Consider the following 23,174-nt stretch of genomic DNA (forward strand, 5'->3'; position numbering starts at 1 on the left):
TCACACGCGAAATGGCTTTTCTCCCTGTTAACACGCAGCTTGAACATTTCCAGTCGCTCGAAAACCGCTTCCAGATCTGCTAAATGTCTCTCGAAGGGCCCAGGAGATAGTACTACCAAATCGTCCAAGTAAGCAAATAGTTCAATACCTTTCAGGTTAGATCGAAAACGATCAATGAGCCTCTGAAATGTAGCTCCTGAATTACGCAATCCCATTGGCATACGTTTAAACCTATACGTACCTAATGGACTCGTAAAAGCTGTCTTGTCTTGATCTTCAAGTGCCACGTTCACCTGATGATATCCCGACCTTAGATCTAATGTCGTCATGAAATTACTAGTCTTGGCTGCATGCAGTATGTCTTCCATGCGAGGGAGCGGGTACCGGTCTGGCTCGGTGACGGCATTGAGTTTCCTGTAATCAATACACAGTCTCCATCCACCCCCTTTCTTCGATACTAGTACGACATTAGAGGCCCAAGGGGACTCACATTCCTCGATGACGTCATCTCGAAGGAGCTTCTCTAGTTCGTTCTGTAGAGCTTCTTTCCTATTTTGGGATAAACGATATGGCGGCGACGCGATTGGCTCCTGGTTTGGCTTTACCTTTATATGATGTACTGCGAACTCCGTTGCAGGTCCATTCAGGGCGAACTGCGCGGTTCTTCGCTGTATAAAATCATCTAAAGTACGTCTCTGCCGGTGAGTAAGTTTGATTCCCTCATCGGCGCGCAAGGAGAGATCTGCGGAACTGGCGAACATCAATTCTTTCGCGGGGGCGTTCCGCGAGTGCTCTTGCCTAAAATAATAGTGACGATCGGGTTCGTCCGCGAATGTCCACTTACCCTGCGCAACGTCCATCACTATACCCGCACGGGACAGAAACTCGATACCAAGGAGTGTCCTAGTATTATCGCCAGGCAGTACCAAAAAATCCGTCTGTATCTCGCGACCTTCTACGGTCACTGTAACGCTGGCTTCCAATAACTCCCGTTCTACTCGAGAGCCATCTGCTAAACGTATCCTATATTCGACATTCCTAAATTTTATGTTAGAGTCTAATAATATTTTATACAGGGACGGACTGGCTATGCAATGTGTAGCACCAGTATCCATAACTGCCACACCTCGACGACCCATAACGCTAATATTCAATAACGGTTGAATAGCACTCTTACTTGTAACGGTACTAAAATCGACATCAAAGTAGTGTTCGACGTCAGACTCGCATCTGACGTCGTACGTGCACTTGACCTCTGACCTTCCGTCGAAGTCAGAGTCCTGTACGCTGTCGACCCTATCATCGACGTCAGACCCGTGTCTGGCGTCGGACGTACACTCGAAATTATACCTACTTTTGACGTCTAACTTCTGTACATGATCAGACCTACCAACGACGTCGGACTCGTGTCCGGCGTCGGACGTACATTTACGGTCACATTTACGCGCGGTGTCCGAACCTAACATTTTCGTTCTCGTCGCTTCGACAACAGCAACGTGGAAATCTGTGGGCTTAGCGTTATAATTATTACACACGTCGCATTTCGACCTAATCACGCCTACTTTCCCACAACCATAACACTTAATTACTTTATTCGGTCCACCTACTCGTGACTGATTAACACACTCATCTACTGAATGCCCGAATTTTCTACAAGCGCTGCAACGCGGTCTCCTTGTATTACGCGGTAACTCAGTCGAATCAGTAAGCGCGGGAAAACTTTCATTGGACTTACCCGAGGTTCGCTTTGCACTTGCCTGACTGGATTTTACTTCTCGTGCCGCGTCTTCCGCTACCCGTGCCCTCTCAATCAAATGATTTAAATCTATCACACACTCGCGGGGAACACGTTTGCGAATACGCCGGTCTAGGAGTCCGTACACAATGTCTACTTGTAACTCGTCCGCTAAACGATATGGCAATTGCGCAATAAGGGACCTAATGCCATTAATAAATTTATCACTTTGCACTTCTCTTTGCTCGCGGGCAAACACCTCACGCAACACTTTGTACGCTGGTCGAGGAGCACCATACATGGCCCGCAAACGCATCTTCGCGTCCGCCCACGTAGTCACGTAGTCTCGTACGCCGCGCCACCACACGGCGGCGTCCCCGGAGAGGAGCATAGGCAGGCCTCGCAGCGCGTGCACGTCGGAAACATTGGCGCACTCTTTATACACTCCCACGGAGTCCAGAAACGCCTCCAGTACTTCTGGGTCGTTTGATGCGCCGTCAAACCGCGCCGTACACGCGGTGAAGTTGCCGCCTGCGGCCGGTACTGCCCCGTGGTCTATGAACGACGACGTCATCGCAGCCGTCGTCGGACTCGTCGGGCCAGCCGCTACCTCAGGAGACGACGCCTCGGAGTTCACGACTCCACGAGGCGCCGCGAGCAGCGCGTTGATAAGCGCCTTATTTGCCTCCGCTTGCGTCTTCGCGATGTTTTCCAGTAAGGTGGACAGAAATTGTTCAGAAGGTCCATACTGCGTCGGCGCCGTCGCGCCGGTAACAGGCTCTTCCCCAGTGGAGCTAGAGTCCTCCACTGGAACGACGTCCTCCTTCTCCACAACACGCTGTCTCGTCGTCGGCATTTTCCACTATCCGAAACTAAAGAATACGTTCGGCCGCTAAGTTGGGCGCCAATTTATAACAAAACTTTTATTTATTATAAAAAACTTGGATTGTTTAACAAAAACTTAGATTTAACAAAAGGGGCCTCGACGGAAGACGCTGGCGCGCAGACGCATTCACTCGCGCGGCTCCAAAGCAACTCCGCTTTATTCTCAAAAACACGGCGCAAGGCATAAGCTCAGGCGCATGCGCGGTATCCTTGCACATCGTACGATCGCTCCTGATTGGTCAGGCGCCGGCAAGGACATCGTACGATGTTTGGGGATCCGTCGGGCAAATCGAACCTTCTTTTCTTTTAAAATAATAAAACCGAAAAGTGTTCCCGCGCTACAGTAGTTAATAATAATAAATGATAAGTTTCTAAATATATTTAAACTATTAATGAGGTATTCATTATATATACACATGACCGATTGGAATGTGTTGTGTAATAAAAAATGATCTTTAATGTATTTCTATTTTGAGGTATTTTTTCTAGTGAGCTATTAAAGGTATTAGACCAGAACATTCTATTATATTTATCATTCTTAGAGTACATGAGTACTTTTCTTTATCAATTTTTTCAATTTATCAAACCTTTGCTTGAAGAATAATAATATAAAAAGGAATTTAATATAGAAAACAAAAAATGCTAAAATAAATTTAATTAAAAACATGAAAGTGTATAAAAATCAAAAAGCTCCCTCATATAAAATAAGTATATCTATCTAGTACATAATCATATAATAAATATCAATCAAAATATAAATGTATATCAAATGTAATGCAGTAGGTACTTCAATGATATGCATAATGATTACTTCAAGAAATGAATTCTATAAAAGCAAAATGTTTACATTAAAATATTATAAAGCCAGTTTACAATATTCCAAAATGCACTGCTATAATATCTAGAAGTACTCATTTAGACATATTTGTGGTCCCTGGAACATTAAATTGTATAATATCAATAAAATAATGGCTTTGCTCATTTGGATCTAATATTATTATTAATTAATATAAAATATCAACCACTAAAAGATATGACTTGCAGCTAATGAATAACATCATTTACAATTCAATAGACTTTAAACCACTTCAGATAACATTCATATAGTATAAAAATATATAAGTGCTCTCATATTATAAATTTTCCTAACCAATACTTATTCTTATTATTAAATGCAATAATAATTATCGGGGATTGTTATTTAAATTTGTAAATAATATAGTTGAATATCACAAGTTTAGTTACATTTCCATATAATGCATATAAAACACTTAATTTCCAGGCAATGACATGAGAAAATTGTTCATTAAATAGACTATGAATACATAATCCAAGGTGAAATGTTTGACCTCTGCATAATCACTCAAGTTTACAATAACTGTATGGTACAAACTTGTACTAATATAATGTTGTGATGACATTTTGCAGCATGAAACTATTTAATACAGTATATAAAAAGCATTTAATGCATAATAATATTTAAAAACATCACATAATTATTAATACTAGCAAGATTCAATTCCATTTTTACAATTATTGGTTGAGTGAGCACAAACTACACAGTGACCTCAAAATGACCTTCTGTAGGTTATAATATTTGCACAAAAATTGGAATGTCTAAATAATGGAAAGCTTGGTAAATATTATGCTTGTAAAATAAAGCTTAAAATGTAAATAAATGTAAATGAATTATTAATAAATTACCATCACCATTAAAACAATAATCACATTTTTTAAGAAAGCGTTGGCTTTTGCCACTTGTAGGAGCCGGAATATTTGAAGTCGCATTCAGCTAATTTAGCATCTGCTTCGGGAGGTCCACGAGAGCCATAAACATATGGGAGTGGCTTTACATGCTGCTCTTCTAATTCTTTCAATACTGGAGTAAATATACGCCAGGCTTCCTTCAACTCATCATTACGTACAAAATGCATTTGGGTGCCAGTGAATACATCAGAAATTAACCTTTCATAGGCATCAGGAACATCAGCTTCCCTGTATCTCATGCTGTAAGTGAGATCCAACTCAGTTTCCATCAGGTCAAACTTCATTCCAGGGGATTTGCTCATCATCTTCAAATATAATGCCTCCCCTGGCTGAACTCTAATTACCAGTTCATTTCTTTTAGTATGCCCATTAAAAATGTCTCCAGGCACATCTTTGTATTGGACCCGCACTTCAGCCTTCCTCTCATTTAGGGCTTTACCGCACCGCAGAATGAAAGGAACTCCTTGCCACCTCGAGTTATTGATCCAAATGACAGCTATAGCATATGTTGGAGTCACAGAATCTTTTGGGACTGTTGGATCCTCCAGGTATCCCAACTTTTCATCGCCCTGACCATCAGGGTTGCCCACGTACTGTCCGATCAGCAAATCTTTCCTTTCAATTGGCTTTATGTGCCTGAGGACCTTAACTTTTTCATCTCTAATGTCATTGGGATGCAATGACACTGGCTTCTCCATAGCCACAAGTGACAAAATTTGGAGTAGATGGTTCTGCATGACATCACGTACAATGCCAAAACTATCGAAGTATCCTCCCCTACCCTCGGTGCCAAAAGGTTCTTTGAACGAAATAAGCACTGAAGCTATATTTTCTCTATTCCATGACGGGCTGAAAATTTGATTGGCGAACCTAATAGTCATTAGATTCTGAACCATCTCCTTGCCAAGATAGTGATCAATTCTGTAAATCTGTTCCTCTTTGAACAAGCTCGCGAGGTGATTGCTCAATTTTTCCGAGCTCTCGTCATCTCGACCGAATGGTTTTTCAATAATCACTCTCGTGAAACCCTTAATAGACACGCAGGCATTTCTTATGTTCACTGTTACGTCTTCGAACACGGTCGGAGGAACTGCCAGGTAAAATATTCTGTTCGCAACAGGCCCCTTCTCGTATTTAAAAATAACTTGATTCAGTTTTTCGTAGTCGATCCTTTTATCATAGGAGCCGGCGACATAATCATTGGCCTCCCAAAAACTTTCAAATTTGTCCTCCTCGCCGGGACGAACTTTCATGTATTTTTTGGATTTTTCTCTTACTTCAGCTACGGTCTGCTTAGTGCGAGCATATCCAACAAATTTTGTATTCTTCGGCAGTAGATTGTCGCGGTATAAATACCAAATTGTTGGATAAATTTTCTTTTTAGCTAAATCTCCTGAAGCTCCAAGTAGGACAAATGTGTGTGGATATTGAAAGTCTCCTTTATTCTCCATGGCGTGCGAGATACAATGTTACGTAAAAACCAACTTTTAAACACGTCTAACACAAAGTAAACCTAAATCGAAACAAAAACTTTAACCGCTAACTTATCCGCAATAGCGGCACGAAAGGAAGACAATTAAAAAAAAGTTATGCGATGTAAGTGCATGTTTATGTACGTCTGCAGCAGTGTTGCCATTCCTAAAATCTCTTTGTAAATGAAACTTCAATTCGTCTGCGTTGTCGATGGTGTTCTTGCAGATAAAATACGACTCCTTATAATGCTGAAACCAGGCTTGACTTTACTACGCAAAAAATATTTACGAATGTCATAAATTCAATTCACATTTGATCATCCAAAACTATTGTTTAATTGTGTTATTATACCAATAAATATATAATACTAGCAAGTTCTTGCTTTCGAATTTGTGAGATTTGCGGGTGGATTTTATAGAGACCTAGGTTACTACACTCTGTGAGAGAGATTATACGTATAAAGAGTATAGTAATCTGACTATACTGCTATAATGTGATTGTAACGGGAAATAATAAACCAGTGCGACAAATGTAAATTCGCGCATAGGTATAGATCTATGCAGTCCGCTTGATGTATAATAAGAAAATCACGCATAGGCAAAGAGTATAGTAGTCCATGCGCATAGGTATGCATCTATGCAGTACGCTTGTTTATAATAAGAAAATTAATAAATTACTTTATCACTGATAAAAGTGAAGTAAATTTCGATCATATTTTTAAGCAAGTAGGTGCGCAGCATAATGTAATGTGTTGTAATTGTAATTTGTCTTTGGTATTAAATTAACATAGCCATTTCTATATTTCGGCTGCTAATATTTCAAATAAAAACAACATTGTACATACTAATTGAAAATATAATATCATTTTAACTTTATGAACTGCTGCTTCCCTGATTATGGTTATTATGGAAATTAGGTTCAGTAACATTTAGTGTTTACCTAAATTGTATTATTGCACTCTCTATATTACTTTATTTTAGTTGTATTTCGATTTAAATTGATTGAAGATGGTATTTTCTATTTATCATCATAAAACTCAAGACATTTTTATCGTAATCGTTATTTGTTCAAAAATAAGCTGTAGTGACGTTTAGATGACGTGACGCTATATGTTTTTGGTTTTGTCGCCTATGTGCGGAAATAGATACTTTTGGCCGGAGATTTATTGTATTCTAACCGTATACGGGGATTAAATCGCGTCTTTAACGATACAAATAAGTTAAATGTTAAGTGTCTTGAACGGAATCTGTAAAGTTTTATGTTATTCCATTGGATATAATTGCATTTGTAGGTATATTTAGTTCAACGACCTTGTTACTGACAGGTTCATCGTTGTGTGTGACTGAAGTAATATATGAAAGTGGTATTGTAGACGATAAATAAATTACGGTTGAGGATGGAGCCCTCGAGAGATTCAGGCAAGTACATTTTATATGTATGTAGTATGTAAGATGCAATCACCCAGAGGGAATTATCTAACATGATTTTTTTTCATGCTATATAAACAATCTTTACTATGACTTTAACAAGGTATCTTGCCAGTGTCACTGAGTAGTGTCTTCTGTAGTATTTGTCCTTATTTCAATCAATCTGAATTGAATAATAATGATAGTTTTTAAAACTTGTTGGGTATTAAAAAAAGTTGTTATTTTATCTATATTCTTGAAGGCATAGGTGATATAAAACAGAAAATATTTTTTTTATATAGAATAAATGTATCTTTAAGTATTCTACTGTACAAACAATAATAACTTAATATAAGTGTCACTTATATGTTATTATTTGGAATATTTGATAATATGTTCCTGTGTTCATATGTAGGAGGCCGTTGGTTTAATATTCTCTTGGTTGCTACAATGTTAGATTACCATGTATTCAGCCAGTTAATATGCATACCTAACAGATGTTACATAAACATATCTATGCAATTTTACAACATATTCATTAATATTTAAACAAATATATAGTTTTACCTCAGTGCAATTTTGTAACACCAAACCAATTTACCAAGGTTCCTGTTGATCATAGTATATGCAGCATATTCCAAAGTAGTTCTTGTAAATTATGATTTTACAAAATAGATTTTTTTTTAATATGTGCAGTAGCTAAGTAATTTATAAAGCATAAGATCTTCATAAGTCATCATTTTTATAAGAAGTGATTATTATGATTAACAAAATTTACTGTATGTTAATAAAATCTGATTGTAATTGAGTATTGTTTTACAAAAACTTAGGCTGGCAGGCCTTAACACATAGACATTAATGTGCATGTTTCAATTTTCAACTAGGAACCATAATTATCAAAAAAATCTTATAAAATAGGTTATCACAAGTTTCATACCCTACCTCTATCCTCTCTCCTCTATTTTTTTCATTGTATGAGTATTTTGTTAATATAGATTTATGCTTTTGACATCAGTCTCTGTGGGTAAAAAATATTTTATGTACTGTGCGAATAAGCTCGTGAACATAGGAAGTAGTGGATATAATTAAATTATTAATAGACGTTTCATTTGCATTAATATTTATGGTAATATTATGATGTTTTGATGTGTATAAACCATAAACATCTACTAATCCCCATCAGAGTGGTGTAATGATTGTGCTCCAGGCTTCTTCTGGTTGCAGGAGAACATAAACCTAATAGTGGAATGTACAAGAGTTGTTGTCATCTCAGCCATGAGTGTAAAATGGATATGTCATTTAATATGCTTTTTGTTAAGCTTATATTAACAATTAAATATGAAATAAATTGACATTCCATTGTATTGATTATATTTTATTACTAGACATAGTATTATGTACTAAAAAGGGTGAAAAATCAAGATACTATTCTTTATTCTTTGATGCACAATATAGTTAAAATTTTCAATCAATCAACCATTACTTTAAATTTTTGCTTCTGTTATGTGCTAACAGCAAACATAAAAATCATTGCTTTAGGTAAGATAAGTGAAGAATTATGATAGTTTGAATAGGACCCTTAAGAATACGGGAAATGCCAATTCCGCAGCTATGCACTTATGAATGATACATTCCTGTTTTTAAGCTTTGAGCTAACAGGTATTTAATTACTGATACAAGCACAGCAATGAAAAAGTATGAAAATGTTCAATAACACCATTATATGTAGCATTTTATGTATTTACAAATACAAACATGTTAATGCATATAGACTGATGTATATGTATTATATTTTGATTTTTAATGCAATCCATCATATTTATAAGGACATAATTTTTGTTTCTGAATATTCCTCATTAGTTGTACAGATGGCGCTTTATGTTACTGTGACTTGTTACTAGATGGCGTTAGGGGTTTGTATCTGATCACTTTGTGTTATCATTTCTATAATTCATTTTCAAATACATTTAATAAAATACAAGAATATATAACATTTTTTTGTAATTTAAATATGTACTGTATGAATTTTACACATATATTCAAAGTATAGATGAAGCAAGGTATTTGATTATTATTAAGAACTTATTGAATACTTCTTGCTATTTCGAAATAAAATTGAGATTTCTACACATGGAAATACACATAATAATATTATAGAAAAATACAATTAATTCATTAAAACTATATACTTAGTTTTTATTTCATAATATTGGTTTGCTCTTAGTTCAGATAAAAGGGTACAGCTTATTTTATGAATCAGAGTTAAAATAAATTTAAAGTATAGCACTTCCTCTTATTATTTTTTTCTTTTTAACACACGTTTTTGGATTAACTAACTTTATGTAAAAGTGAAAATTTAATTTATTTAGTAATTAAATTAATTAATTACCAATCAAAATTGTTTGGCAAAATAGATGACTAAATAAATAGTGTTCAGTTCTATTGCCATTTACTATACAAAAAGTTGTTATAATTTTTAACAATATACAATAATTACAAAATAAACATAGAATCAATTAAGATTAACACTTATATGACACAATATTTCTCCATTCACCCGGGGTTGACTGGTAGAAAATGCCATCAGGCATTATGTTTGCCCTTTTGTAACTTAACTTTCTGTTAGTGTTGCAATAAATAAATATATAACAATAAATGTAGAGGTAAAATATTTCATATACCACCTTGAAATTTTTAGAAAATCCCATTATTTTGAACAACTATTAAATTATACAACATTATACAAAAAGTGTTACAATTTTTAACAATGTACAAAATAAAACACAGAACCAATTAAGAGTAAAACTTATGTGATACATATAACAATGAATGTAGCGATATGTGGAGATATAAGATTATATAAGATTTTTATAAATCACCATAAATATTTGAAAAATCCCATTAACATTAAGTAACAATTAAATTGTACAATATTATACAAAAAGTGTGTGTATAATATTTAACAATAGACAATATTTAACAATTAAGATTAACTCTTATATGACACAAATAACAATAATGTAGAAAAATGTAGAGATAAAAGATTTTTATAATTTACCTTAAATAATCTAAAAATCCTATTAATATTGAATGAATTGAATTTAACATCAAACCACTTAACGATTCTTACTCAAAACATACGTAGTATTTATAAAAACATTGACGCATTCATTGTAACGCTTAAATCTCTTAAATTTGACTGTGATGTGCTAGTTATGACTGAGTGCCACCTATCTTATAATAAATCTGTACCCCCGCTTAGTAATAATTATAACACTCATTATACAAAAAACAATATAAATCAATGTGATGGAGTCACATGCTACATAAAGAAAAATCTTGTATATACAGTTTCGGAGCCTCCTATAAAAAATGCATCTTGTCTTCTAGTTACACTTAAAGACACGGTCATAATTGGGATATATCGTACACCTTCTATACGCAACACCGATGAATTCATTTCTTCCTTGCAGTCACTCCTTTATAAATATAAAAAATTTAAAAATATTATTTTAACCGGCGACATAAATATCGATATCAAATTCAATACTAATGACTCTAACTGTGATAACTACCTAACTACATTAGCTTACCATGGCTTATTACCAGCACACAGGCTACCAACCAGGGATAAAATGTGTTACGATCATATAATGTTAAAAAGTACTTTCTCTGCCAAATCTGTTGTACTTTCAAATGCCCCAACGGACCATTCTACTGTTATATTAAACCTTATGCTTAACTATGCACGTATTTCCATGCACAAAACCAAAATTTCGCACAACTACCCCGCAATACTACAAGAAATAAAAAGTAACTTAACAGAAATCCTAAACATTACAGACCCCAGTATAGCTGCCGAAACTTTGGTAACTCGTATCACTTCTGCAATAAATAATAATAAAACAATAATTGTTATTCCTAACCGTAAACGTTGTATCCAACCGTGGATTACGCCTGGTGTGCTTCGATGTATACGCAACCGTGATAAGCTTCACATTAAGGTTAAAAAGAACCCCCACGACAAAAATTTTAAAATTAACCTACACACGTTACAGAAATTATTGCCAAAAACTTGTCCGTAAACTTAAAAATAACTATGAAGGTATTAAATTAGATAATGCGAGTAACAGCCCTAAACAATTGTGGAAAACTATTAAATCTATATGTCACACTAATAATGATAAAAATAATGCTACTCATAAACTTGCAACAATTAAAGCTACCCCACTGGAATCTGCTAACTACATTAACAATCACTTTTCGAATGCTGGCAAAAATTTAGCTGAAAAAATTATTATTCCCTCTCAGTCTCCAACTAATAACTTTTCTCAGAATGTGACTCCACTAAATTCCTTTGTAATTTTAAATACCGATCCAGCTGAAATATATATGGTTATAAATAATCTCTCAAGTAACTCCGCACCAGGATGGGATAATATTTCCGTATCATTAATCAAAACTGCTAGACACATTCTTATACCCATACTGTGTCATATTTATAACCTTTGCATAGAAAAAGGATGTTTCCCCTCGTGTTTTAAAAGAAGTGTGGTGACTCCTATACCTAAAGGTGGATGTGAAGACAATGTTGAAAACTACAGACCTATCTCGGTCCTAACGGTGCTGGCTAAAATTTTTGAAAAGATTATCAATAACCGCCTAAAAAAGTATCTTGTTGAAAATAATTTATTGTCTAATCAACAATTCGGTTTCAGAAATGGTATTTCAACTGAAGACGCTGTATTGGCATTATCAGACGAAATAAGCAGGCACTTAGATTCCGGCCGTAAATGTCTAGGTGTATTCCTAGACTTAGCAAAAGCTTTCGACTCGGTTTCCACGAATATCCTTCTTGACAAACTTTATAACTTTGGTGTAAGAGGCCTACCACACTTACTTTTTAAAGATTACCTCTCTGGCCGCCAACAACAGCTTAAATTAGGTGATCACCATATTATAAGTGATATATCTCACATTGCATATGGGGTGCCACAAGGTAGTGTCCTCGGGCCTACCTTATTTCTCATCTATGTAAATGATCTATGTAACCTCAATCTCCAAAATTGCAAAATTTATTCATACGCAGACGATACCGCCCTAATCTTTCATGAGGAGTCTTGGGAGAAATTAAAGGTTGTTGTGGAGGAGGGCCTTTTTCATATTTCTAATTATCTGAGATTTAACCTTTTAACACTTAACACACTAAAAACAAAATATGTACCTTTTTCAATTCGTAAATGTAACTTACCTCATACTGATTTTGATTTAAAAGTTCATACATGTGCAGATCCAAAATTTACTGACTGCGTTTGTGATAATATAATTAACGTAGATCACATAAAATATCTCGGAGTTACCATCGATCAACATCTTACCTGGAAACATCACATTCGTGCCATCAGTGATCGAATGAGAAAACTGATGTGGGTCTTCAAAAAACTGAGACAAGTAGCAAACGAAAGGCTGTTAACAACCACTTATAAAGCACTAGCGCAATCTGTTTTAGGTTATTGTATTACGGTTTGGGGTGGAGCAGCAAAGACTCATTCGTTGGCTTTGGAAAGAGCTCAAAGAGCTCTTCTTAAAGTTATCTTTAGTAAACCTGTGCGATTTTCTACCTTCGACTTATATAACTCTCATAATCTGCTTACCACCCGTCAGCTTTATATTTTGCGTTCTGTGGAAAAAGTTCATCAGCAATTACCTTACATAAGTAGTCAGGCTCACAAACGTAGAAGACCTAAACTTTGTCATATACCAACCTGTACAACAAAATTCAAGAAAAAGCAGTATAGATGTCAGTCTGCCACTCTTTACAACATAATTGACAGCAAGTTAAACATTTACCCGTTAACTATGTCAAAGCTGAAAGAAGTCACTATACAATACTTGTTGCAACTAAACTATGACGAAACAGAACAACTGTTATAAGATATTATTTGCTTTCATTATATCAGTGCTAGTAATTCGGATCACATACACTCTTTCACTCACAAACACTAAGACACACCATCATACACTCACACACACACTGACACACACACACACACACACACACACACACACACACACACACACACACACACACACACACACATACGCTCTTATATGAGTTGGACATGCCTTAATTTAAGTAGTCATTATTCTTAAAACTATTTTTATATATTTTGTATTTGTATACTTGATTAAATTTTGTCCTGGTGATGAGCGGGGCACCCAGTAATACGGGCTACCAACCCAGTACAGGGGCCCTTGCGCCTTGATTTGTATGTAAATGTACTTTAATCAATAAAACATTTTTATTTTTTTATTTATTTTTTTTATTGAACAACAAATTGTTCAACATTTTTATAGTGTATGTGGTAATCTCTGGTAAAATTAATTTGTTTCATAAATTTTAATGACTTGCCTTTTATTATTTTAATATGTTAACTAATCATAGAGTAAGAATTTTCTTGAAGCTGTAACAGGTTTATATAATTATAAATAATAATATTTATTTTAATACAATTAGTTATATATAAAGCAGCCAAGTATCAAATAGCATGTTACCTGTTAACAAGTAATAACTTTACTTTAAATTACATTTTTTTCTACACTAAATTACATGGCTGCAGTGTCATCACTTTTTTCATTAATATACATAAAAAATTACCATTCTTTAAATTCAATTCAGTCAATTGAAATGTACATTGGAATGAAAATGTAATAAACTTTATTTTCGTGATTCTAAGCTCGAAACATGGCTCAAACATAAGAATTACTGTCGAATTTCCTAACAGTTTCAACTCATTTTTGCTTATAAGGAAAGAAAACTGTATTCATTAAAGACGAACAAGTGCATGACACTCATTAGTTTTTCTCTGTACCAGAGGGCTTAAAAAAGGTTAAGTGGCCCTATTACATGATGCAGTTTGAGGAGTAGCACGTGTGATACGTCGCGACAGGCAGCGCGGGCGGACCGCAGGGTGAGGGGTGCGCAGTCGTGTGCAGTGGACCACTCGACGTCGCACAAGGTCAAGGAGAATGATTAACAACGAAAATACAGCAAAACAAACGGTGGCGGCGCGGGGTAGGTGCGGGGCCGTGGCGCGCCAGTCAGACCAGCGACGCCGCTCGTATCCGTCGCGTGCTCGGCGCCGCCCGCGACGCACTCGAAAATCGATGCACGATCCGCAACCGGCATTCAACACAAATCAAATATAGTAATTTTGATCGAATATCTCGATGGACGACATCGGAACGGTCCCGATGCGCCTTCGTCACTTTTGATATTGCATGAAATTCGCTCAATGCGATGCTTCACTATTGTCTCGTAACATTCTGTTTCTGTCAAGTTCGTAGTTTATAGTCTCAAATTTAAAGAATACTTTAAAGACATTATTTTAATATGTACGACGTTTAAATCTTCTGAATAGTATTTTTAGTTAAGTTGAACGTGATACTTGTTAACGTGAGACGCTAATTAGTGTAAAATAAACCATCTTAAGATTATAAATAACTTTTTACTTATGTATATAATTTAAACGATATACAACACAGGCAAGTCGTAAAATAGAAAAGCTAATTTTCGAATAAATACATCGACAAGTCAGAACTATCTACCTAATTCAGCATGTACGTAATGCATATAATACCTGTCGTGATACATTCCCCAAGATAATAATATCTTTGCATCGATAAACTTTCATATCGGTAACATTTCGAACAATTGTTATTTATGAAAGTCAACACACAATTTGATAAAGTCGGTATATAGGTAAATGTCTTTCGTGAATCACGTTTCATGATAGGTGTAGAAATCAAAGACCTTTGTATTTTTGCTGCTCGCGCATATAAAGTTGTAATGTTTTTATGCCCTATGTCTTTATCTGACACGAGTCGTAAAGAGCATTGCAAGGTTGCAAGTGTATTGACTCCGTTGTATTGAATACGTTTATCTCAGTGCTCTATCGCTCTAGCCGCTGCATTTCCATCGATGTGTGATCCTCAATTTTCTTATAAGATAATACCGAAGTTTCCTCTTTTGATAGTTTGACGTCAGGGTGATGTAACCGGCTGCCGAAAGCGTGCCAAAGCGAGTTCTGATGAGACCGGTACCTCGGCAGTCTCAAGGCATCAACAATAATAATGACATGTTTTTCATATTACAATAGCCTGAAGATGGGAATCGTTTGAGTTCAAGATATTCTGATTTTAAACTGTTGTGAAATTCTGAACAATGACTTGAACGCGCGTTTCAAGAGTTTCAATTTTGATAACTTCTTATGATTTTATCAAAATTGCAAAATTTAAATTTGGTCGTGGTAAGAAAAATCTCGTAGGTCCACTGTTCATAGATAATTACACATCGTGTTATAAATGATATAATTCCGATTCGTAAAGCCAATCGGCAACAACATGAGTATGAACGAGAAATTGTTATTTCTGCATCTCTGTTTATTTACCGATCTCTATTTGCTTGGCGTGCCAACATATTAAGTCTCCGTTATTGATTTTTAGCTTTCCCCATTAATTACTCCTTTAATTACATTTTAGACGAGAATGTTTATTCCAATCTCCATCTTAAATCAGACTTGTTTTGATTACACGCTACAGTCCTTATCGGTTTTCATATTTGCTTCACAACGCGACAAGTCTTAATTCCTTCGATAGGTGATAATATGATTTAGCTATGCTATTTAAGTACGTAGGTATGGTTGATTCTACTCTACGCACATAATGAACGTTACATAATAATTGTTCGAGCCATGCACTATACCAACCGGTGCTGTAAACGTGCGTTTGTTATTTTATGAAGCGGCTATCATAGTATTGTATCATTGTCAAGGTCTTCTAGTTTATTAGAATTCATTGCCGCCCTCATGCTAACACTCTTTTGGAATACTAATACGATACTTTACTTTTTGTTAATGTTCTATTCGTGTAAGTAAACAAGTTTCTTGTTATCTAAACGAGAACATTATTTTTAAGAATGATGCTATCTTTTCATATTTCGGGTATAGATGGGTTGAGCTTAAAGGTTGCGCATGTACCTACAATGTACCAATGTTGTGTTGACCAAAATTTAATGCTCGGTTGTTTTGCGTAGGTTTTTCTTTTTGTTATTTTCGAAGTTCCTAATCCCAATAACAGTGCAATTCTGTTGGCAAAAGTTAAATGGCCGTAATCGTTATCGTCGGACCCTACTGGCAGCGGCGGCCGCGGGTCGCGAGCGTAGCGTCACGCCTCGGGAAACGTTGGTCACGGCCAAGGTCTCGCCGACGCTGCGCTCGTCATTATGTAATCGTTCGCCAAATGATAAACTTTCGTCTTCCTATATGTAGTTCCCTCCATCGGATAGAGTTAATAGCGATGTTTGCTTCCGATTTCCCGTCCAGGTAATGCCGCCCGTTTTAATTTTGTAGCTATTTAGCGTGGTAGAGTTACTTTCAAATGATTGTTTAGCTGCATCATGCGCCTATTTATATGCGTATAAAATGGGATTATAGAGTTAAATAAAATGGTGCAATTTTGTTTATCTATGTCCTATAGCTGCTTAATGTGCATGTATATAAATATGAACCTTATCAAAAACAGACATGTTGCAACAATAATTATATCTTATTTGGAAAGTGTCTTTCAGACGATGTATCTCTTGTTATAAACAAATAAATGTTGAATACAATTCTGTTATATTTAAAATCGTCTGGTTTACGTTAATTATTAAGCTTTTGGTGATGTCATGTGCTATCCATAACCGGCTATGAAGTTCACCTTGGAGTTGGCAAAACAAAACATAAAAGCAGCCCTTCCCAAGATACCATCACATTGGAGCCCTAAAAGTCGAGATGAAATCCCCCTAAACCTTTACAATTGCTTTATAAATATATACTTACCTGTAATTAAATAAAATGTATATCATATCCAGAAATATTGTAATTTATCTGTCATATACTTACTAAAGATGTATTGTAAGCATACATTGTTTAGTTCAATTGAAGTAGAATAGATTGATACCTCTTTCAATTACATATTACCTCTTACATCAAATATGTTACGAGGAGTAGTATCAGTTCTTAATGATTAAAGCTAATATCTAAATTAAAACTTCTGTATTGTATGTTTACGTATGTATGTATTTAATTTCCGCATCGATAGTCAGATGAATCCATTTACTAATAGTAATAAAATGTAAAGGTAAAATTAATTAAAGTACGTAAAAGTTATATTAATCGACTTAATTAAACAATTTTGAATGCTAACATGAAACTTATTCTACCTGACTAATGGCACCGAGTTCTCGTCCGGCATATAAATAAAAGTAAATCCAGCCATGCGAAATAATTTAAAGACGAACGCAGTAGGTAGGTAAGTGCCACATCTTAATTGACTCTACATTCTTATGTGTTAACGTTGCCTCAGATAAGGCGTACACAGTACATTTGTTGATCGGTTATGTAGGTACCAATGCAGACATGTAATGCGCGTGTCTTTGTGTTCAAAATGAAGGAGCATTGTTTCGGATCAAGTTCCGGTTGCACTCCCCCGCCGCGCGTCTGACGACTCGCCCATCGCAGAGTGGCCAGCGAGAATCTCTCAGCGATCTCGTATTAACAAAGTGCAAACAAAAACCACCTGTAGTCGTCAGAGAATCGCCAAGGTCGCAGGCCCCCGCGGCGCGCTTCTCTGCGTTCCGTTTACCTATATCTCGCGGCGAGTGCAAGCGTCGCACCGCCCCCGCGCCTTTGACTCACCTCACCCGCTACCCGCTCGCCCGCGTTCCTCGGCCCTCGGGTCAAGTCTAGGACGGACGTCTGACTTTGTTGGTTTACTTCTGCGACGCTCTGCTTCTCAGCGACAATATGGCCGCCAATCTGTGACGTCATCGATAACCCTACCTTCCACATGACACCGACCACGTTATCGTATCTGTGGTACTTAGCGTTTTATTATTCTATTCGGACATAAGTAGGTACCTACTGCAACATTAAAAAGATAAAGTCGTATTTATAAGTTTATAGAAGAAAATGAAAGTGTAATATTGTGTATGGCGCGCAAACGTTGGTATCGCTCGTTAATTGTAGTTGGCGGACGCGTCGATTCAAGGTCGGCGCAGATCGATGTTGATAGACCAGCGTAACGCTGTCAGCGCAGCGAGGCGGAGTTCTGCTACACATGCAGCACTGCACGTAGGTACCTACATTCATTCGCGCCACAAGACCGTTCGCGCAGATGAAAGTGAAAGAAAGTTACAGCATTCTTCACAGCGTTGCAAATCGTAGTGTACACTTACTGCACGCTGCACATTTCGGAATGCATCTACGTGGAAAATAATCATTCTACGACAAAGATCGCAGCCATATAGGCTCCACTTTATTTAAGGTCCTACTGTGGGTCCTTGGTCATTCTCAAATAAATGAAGTTCAATAATACTACGTACCTGGCCGTGATTTAATGAAATTATTGCTTATTTTATTAGTAAAATTATATGGGTTATAGGTTAAAGATGAGCTGGCATTTAAATAAAATTAGGTACATTATATTAAATTGTAAATTGAACTATTATAGACCAAATTGTTTCAAATAATTACCATTGCAAAATAATCGAGTTTATTTTATTGATTACTTTGACTCTAGGTAGAGTCGTGGTCGAATGGTTTTAGCTTAGTCATAGTATAGTGATTCCTTTCGTCAGTATGTCTTGATATTCAACAGTGGAAAATCTATTATCTATCTATTTTTGCGAATGTTTATAGAACTCTCGCAATATACATATATACTGCGTTATAATTCTTTTATAATTCATGTTGTCTCGCACAAAATGCTCATGTGGTCGGTGCAATAGAAACATTATCTCTTCCTCGACAGGCAGTAGGTACGTCTTAATGCGAATTCCTGTTGATGTTCATTTACTGCAGTTATCAACATTCACAGTCAAATTGGTGACTACGTTAAAAAGCTTTTTCCAGAGGAGGCCTCTGTTCAGATTTGGATTTTTAAGGACTGATTTGTGATTCTACAAAGTTCCAGTACTTCTAGGAGACTTTGTTAGCAGTATTAATTTTGCTGTCCCATTTGTTAAGGCTCTATTCTTGTCTACATAATGTACTTACATTTTGTTATACTCCGTCCCCGTTATACATAGCGTTCTATAAGAAGCCTTGGTTAAAGATATCAATTTCATAGATTCGGGGTTGTCAGGGGTATCCTCTGCTGTCCGCATGATTGACACTTTCGTTGTGGACGTGGGTATTAAGGTATTACCGGCCATCTGAGTAACATATTGAACATTGCCTTTATTTATAGCCTAGAAATACTCTTGGTATTATGTTTGCGTGGTAAATCTATGTATAGTATATTTAAGAACATTAATATGGGCTATTTGGCAATTAGTGAAAATTTTGTGTTATTTGTTATTATTTTTCCGTTTGTGATAATAACATAATCAAAAACTTATTTGTTTGATTAGGTTATTACAACATTGTTTTTAGAATATCTTCGATAGGTTTTATTTGGGAATAAGCTAAGAAAAAATCAGTTAGAAATAATTGTCTAATTTATGGGCTTTCTGTTGTATCTTCTAATCCATTGATATTACTTAAAAACAATTTCAAGATTTACATAAATTCCTAGCAGATAGTCAGAATCAAAATTTCATTTCGTGATACATATCTATATAAGTTTTATATTTACATACATATAAGTCATACAACATGTTTTATTTTAACTTAATAATACTATTATAATATTAAACTTATTCATCACCATATTATTATCGGTTTTCAGACTTAAGCACAATTTCGTGCCTCAGGCGAGGTTCGTTTCAGTATTTTCAATTATATTTGGTAGTGTGTAATCTTAGAGCTATTAATCACTCGGACTTTGACGATAGGCACTGGAGCCAACTTAAATCTATTAGTTTCAAAACCTTATAAAACATTCTAATTAACTTATATTAAACTATATTTACTTACACGTATATGCTATATTTTACACTTGTGTGACTAATACACTTGGCTAGTTAAATAAATTGTTTGGCTATTAGAACGGTATGCAATTGGAAGTTTATACATTTAATATTTATACTTTTAAATGATTAAATATTATATTTGTGTAGTACAAATAAATGTTACATATATTGTTTGACGTTTTCCCGATGAAACATATCTCTACACTTGTTTTTGCTTTGTTACGGCAGTACAGCGCTGCTGCGTTATATCTTGAATCTGGCTTACCAAGATTCAGTATTTAGAGATGTTTCTTTATCCCCTCAGAATTAACATTTCAGATTTACATTACGGCGGACACATGGTTCACATGAAGTTGTCTACGTATATGTCAATTGGCAGCAGTGACTGTATAACATCAGTTGTATGCTCGTTTATACAGGTGGTACTTAGGTATGCTTGACAGTCTTCTCTTCTTCTTCTTTAAACTCTGCAAAGTTTCTGACGAATGAAGGGACTGTCAGGTTTCAACGGAAAAAGAGATTTACGGTGTTGATTTTTATCCATCGCTTTTAGTAAATAATCATTTAATAATTTCTCCCAAACCCCTTGCACTAAGAAAAATTAACGAAATTAGTCCATCACGTAGTCCACGTGATGGTTGATAATGTCAACCATCTGTTTCAGTTCACTGATAATGTAATTAATGAGTTTAATTACTTATATAATCATTACGTAACTTATTTTTTCTGTAATTGAGTAGTTGTAATAATATTAGTGTTTTTTCTTTCCCAAAATAGACTTCTTATAAGGAAAAAAAAATGATAAAGAAAAAAAAATTCATGATCAAATTCTATTAAAAACTCCAACTCCATCGAACTCTATCGAAGATTTCCCAAACAAAGAGCATTTATTGCAAACACTTATGACATAATGCCTAAAATAGTTGTTCTATTTTATTTTTACTAGCTGTATTTTTAGTTTTTTAGGCGTTTGGCGATGATATGTAGCGTAGTTTGATACGTTGACAACGACAGATATGTCATATTTCTTGTTCGTATTTTGAACAATAAATAAATTTGTGACACTTTGACATTATAAAGCGTGTTAAAACAGATGTATATGCATACATTATTATTGTATATGAAAAGATGTATATGCGTATATTAAATTAATCATGCATAATAGTGATTAAATACGGATGCATACACGGATTTTAAATTAACTAGTTTTACAACGCTGATAACTATTATATCTTTGAATTTTTATTATATATAAATGGTAGTTATTGTTTTCGTAAAGAAAGAGCCTACAAGAAGTTCACAAAGCTTTTTGGCATATGATACTTCTCTTAAATCGCATATATAATGCCTAATATGTTTATGTTACTGGTAGACAAATAACAACTGTCCCTGTAGTTCCGGGACCAGAATAGGGCTACGGTATCCCCTGCCTGTCGTAAGAGGCGACTAAAAGGGGCTTTCGGGGTTACGGGCGGCAAGAGTGGGAGCTCGAACCTCCCGGCTAGCGACCCCGGGAAGGACGACGGTATATGTGGTCGCATTCCGTCGTATACACCAGACGGTGTGGTGACACAAAGTCACCTGGGCGGAGCCCGACGGGGCAGTGCGCTGAGAGGACTCCGGTCGCGTTCCTTTGGAGATCCTGGAGTCCTCTACGCAGCGCCGAGGACGGCCACCGGGGGGGTTTTAGTGCGGTAAAAGTCCCACATAACCCCGTGTCGCTCCCACGGCACCGGGTACCTTTTGAAGGTTTCCCCCTCGAAAATTAAAAAAAAAAAAAAGACAAATAACAACATACTTCAACATATATTTTCTATGAATATCAAATAATATGAATATTACTCGTATATTTTTATGGTATAATGCAAACTTTATAATTTCTTAAGAGTATTATTTATTTAGTGTCATGAATTACACCTTGATTTAAATTGAAAAATCGAATATGATAAACTAATATGAGGATATGGGGACTCGACAGAACTCATACGCACCGAAAGCAAGGTCGTACGTATGTGGGCAATGTAAGGTATCCTCCATAGCAACATCGACTTACTTTCAACTAAGGGCCAATCAGATACGCGCACAGAGAATTCCATCTAAACGCGAAATGTATTATGTATTCGTGTTATGTATTTACCAAAAGCAGTGTATTTTCTGTGATTTAATTAGTATGAGTCCGATTCACACCTGGCTGACTTTTTTTTTTTGATAAACTTTATTTTAGAACTAGGTACTTGACGATATATTTGTAAACAAAGAACAAATTAAATCATAGATAACATAATTGTGTGTGACAACTTCGCGCTGCGTTTTAACGATTTTTTTTCACAAGGAATATTTCATTTATCTAAGACTAGCCCTTGATTTCTTATTCGTACCCACTAACTTGAGGTAATAGGCGAAATCTTTATTGAAAGGAAGCCGTGGCGCTGATTTCCCGTGAAAATGCATAATAACGCTGAATGTATAACTAACTTGTGCTCAAGGTTCCGCTCGTGTACCTACCCTCTCCTAATACGTATTCTTTTCACTATTTAAAAAAAAGCATGTGTTCAGACAATAATTGTATAGTACCAAGTAGTTATTGCGTTAATATAACCTCTTACTGTGTATTTTTTGTGATAAATCTGTCAAAACAGCATTTTATTTAAAAAAAATCTTGTATTTGTTTGACTTTATTGTTAAAATTGTTTCAGCTTTTTGGGCTTATTACAGGATAACATATACAGAATAATAGTAAATAATTAATGTATGTAGATTTTCAGTAACATAAAATTTTAACGATTCAATTGAATGAGTCTATTCTTAATTTTTAGCAATCGCCCATTAACGATGCGCCCTACCGGATGAGAAACCGAGGATCAAATAATTGCGTAAAGTTTATGTAGGCACAAGTCAAGTCACAAGATTACAGCAGGTACTCGTATAGCTGGCAACTTAGCCAGTGACGTGT

General features: G+C 35.6%; 3 protein-coding genes across 8 annotated transcripts in view; 2 read left to right on the plus strand and 1 right to left on the minus strand.

Moving 5' to 3' along the window:
• Window positions 1-3,258: 3,258 nt before the first annotated feature.
• Window positions 3,259-6,008, minus strand: Zw (glucose-6-phosphate 1-dehydrogenase Zw). Its single transcript, XM_073080244.1, has one exon. The coding sequence runs from the start codon at window positions 5,836-5,838 to the stop codon at window positions 4,354-4,356; it is 1,485 nt and encodes a 494-aa protein (XP_072936345.1). The 5' UTR covers window positions 5,839-6,008; the 3' UTR covers window positions 3,259-4,353.
• Window positions 6,009-6,876: 868 nt separating this feature from the next.
• The window catches only part of USP (RXR type hormone receptor), a 51,233-nt gene continuing 34,935 nt past the window's right edge, over window positions 6,877-23,174 (plus strand). The window contains exon 1 of one of the 6 annotated variants that reach the window (XM_073080257.1): window positions 6,877-7,278. In XM_073080257.1, the coding sequence (XP_072936358.1) occupies window positions 7,257-7,278 (22 nt within the window). In that variant the 5' untranslated portion in view covers window positions 6,877-7,256. Of the gene's footprint in view, window positions 7,279-14,347; window positions 14,606-14,642; window positions 14,662-23,174 lie in introns of those variants that run through there. The other 5 variants (XM_073080249.1, XM_073080251.1, XM_073080253.1 and 2 more) reach the window with 5 other exon arrangements.
• Window positions 10,368-11,351, plus strand: LOC140747820 (uncharacterized; the record flags this gene model as incomplete). Its single annotated transcript, XM_073080441.1, has 1 exon — window positions 10,368-11,351. A coding segment is annotated over one exon (984 nt), but the record flags the coding sequence as incomplete, so codon positions are not given.

Source organism: Epargyreus clarus, unplaced genomic scaffold, assembly GCF_041222505.1.
Source record: "Epargyreus clarus isolate Ecla_fem2 unplaced genomic scaffold, WU_Ecla_fem_2.2 ptg000015l, whole genome shotgun sequence".
NCBI classification, from domain to species: domain Eukaryota; kingdom Metazoa; phylum Arthropoda; class Insecta; order Lepidoptera; family Hesperiidae; genus Epargyreus; species Epargyreus clarus.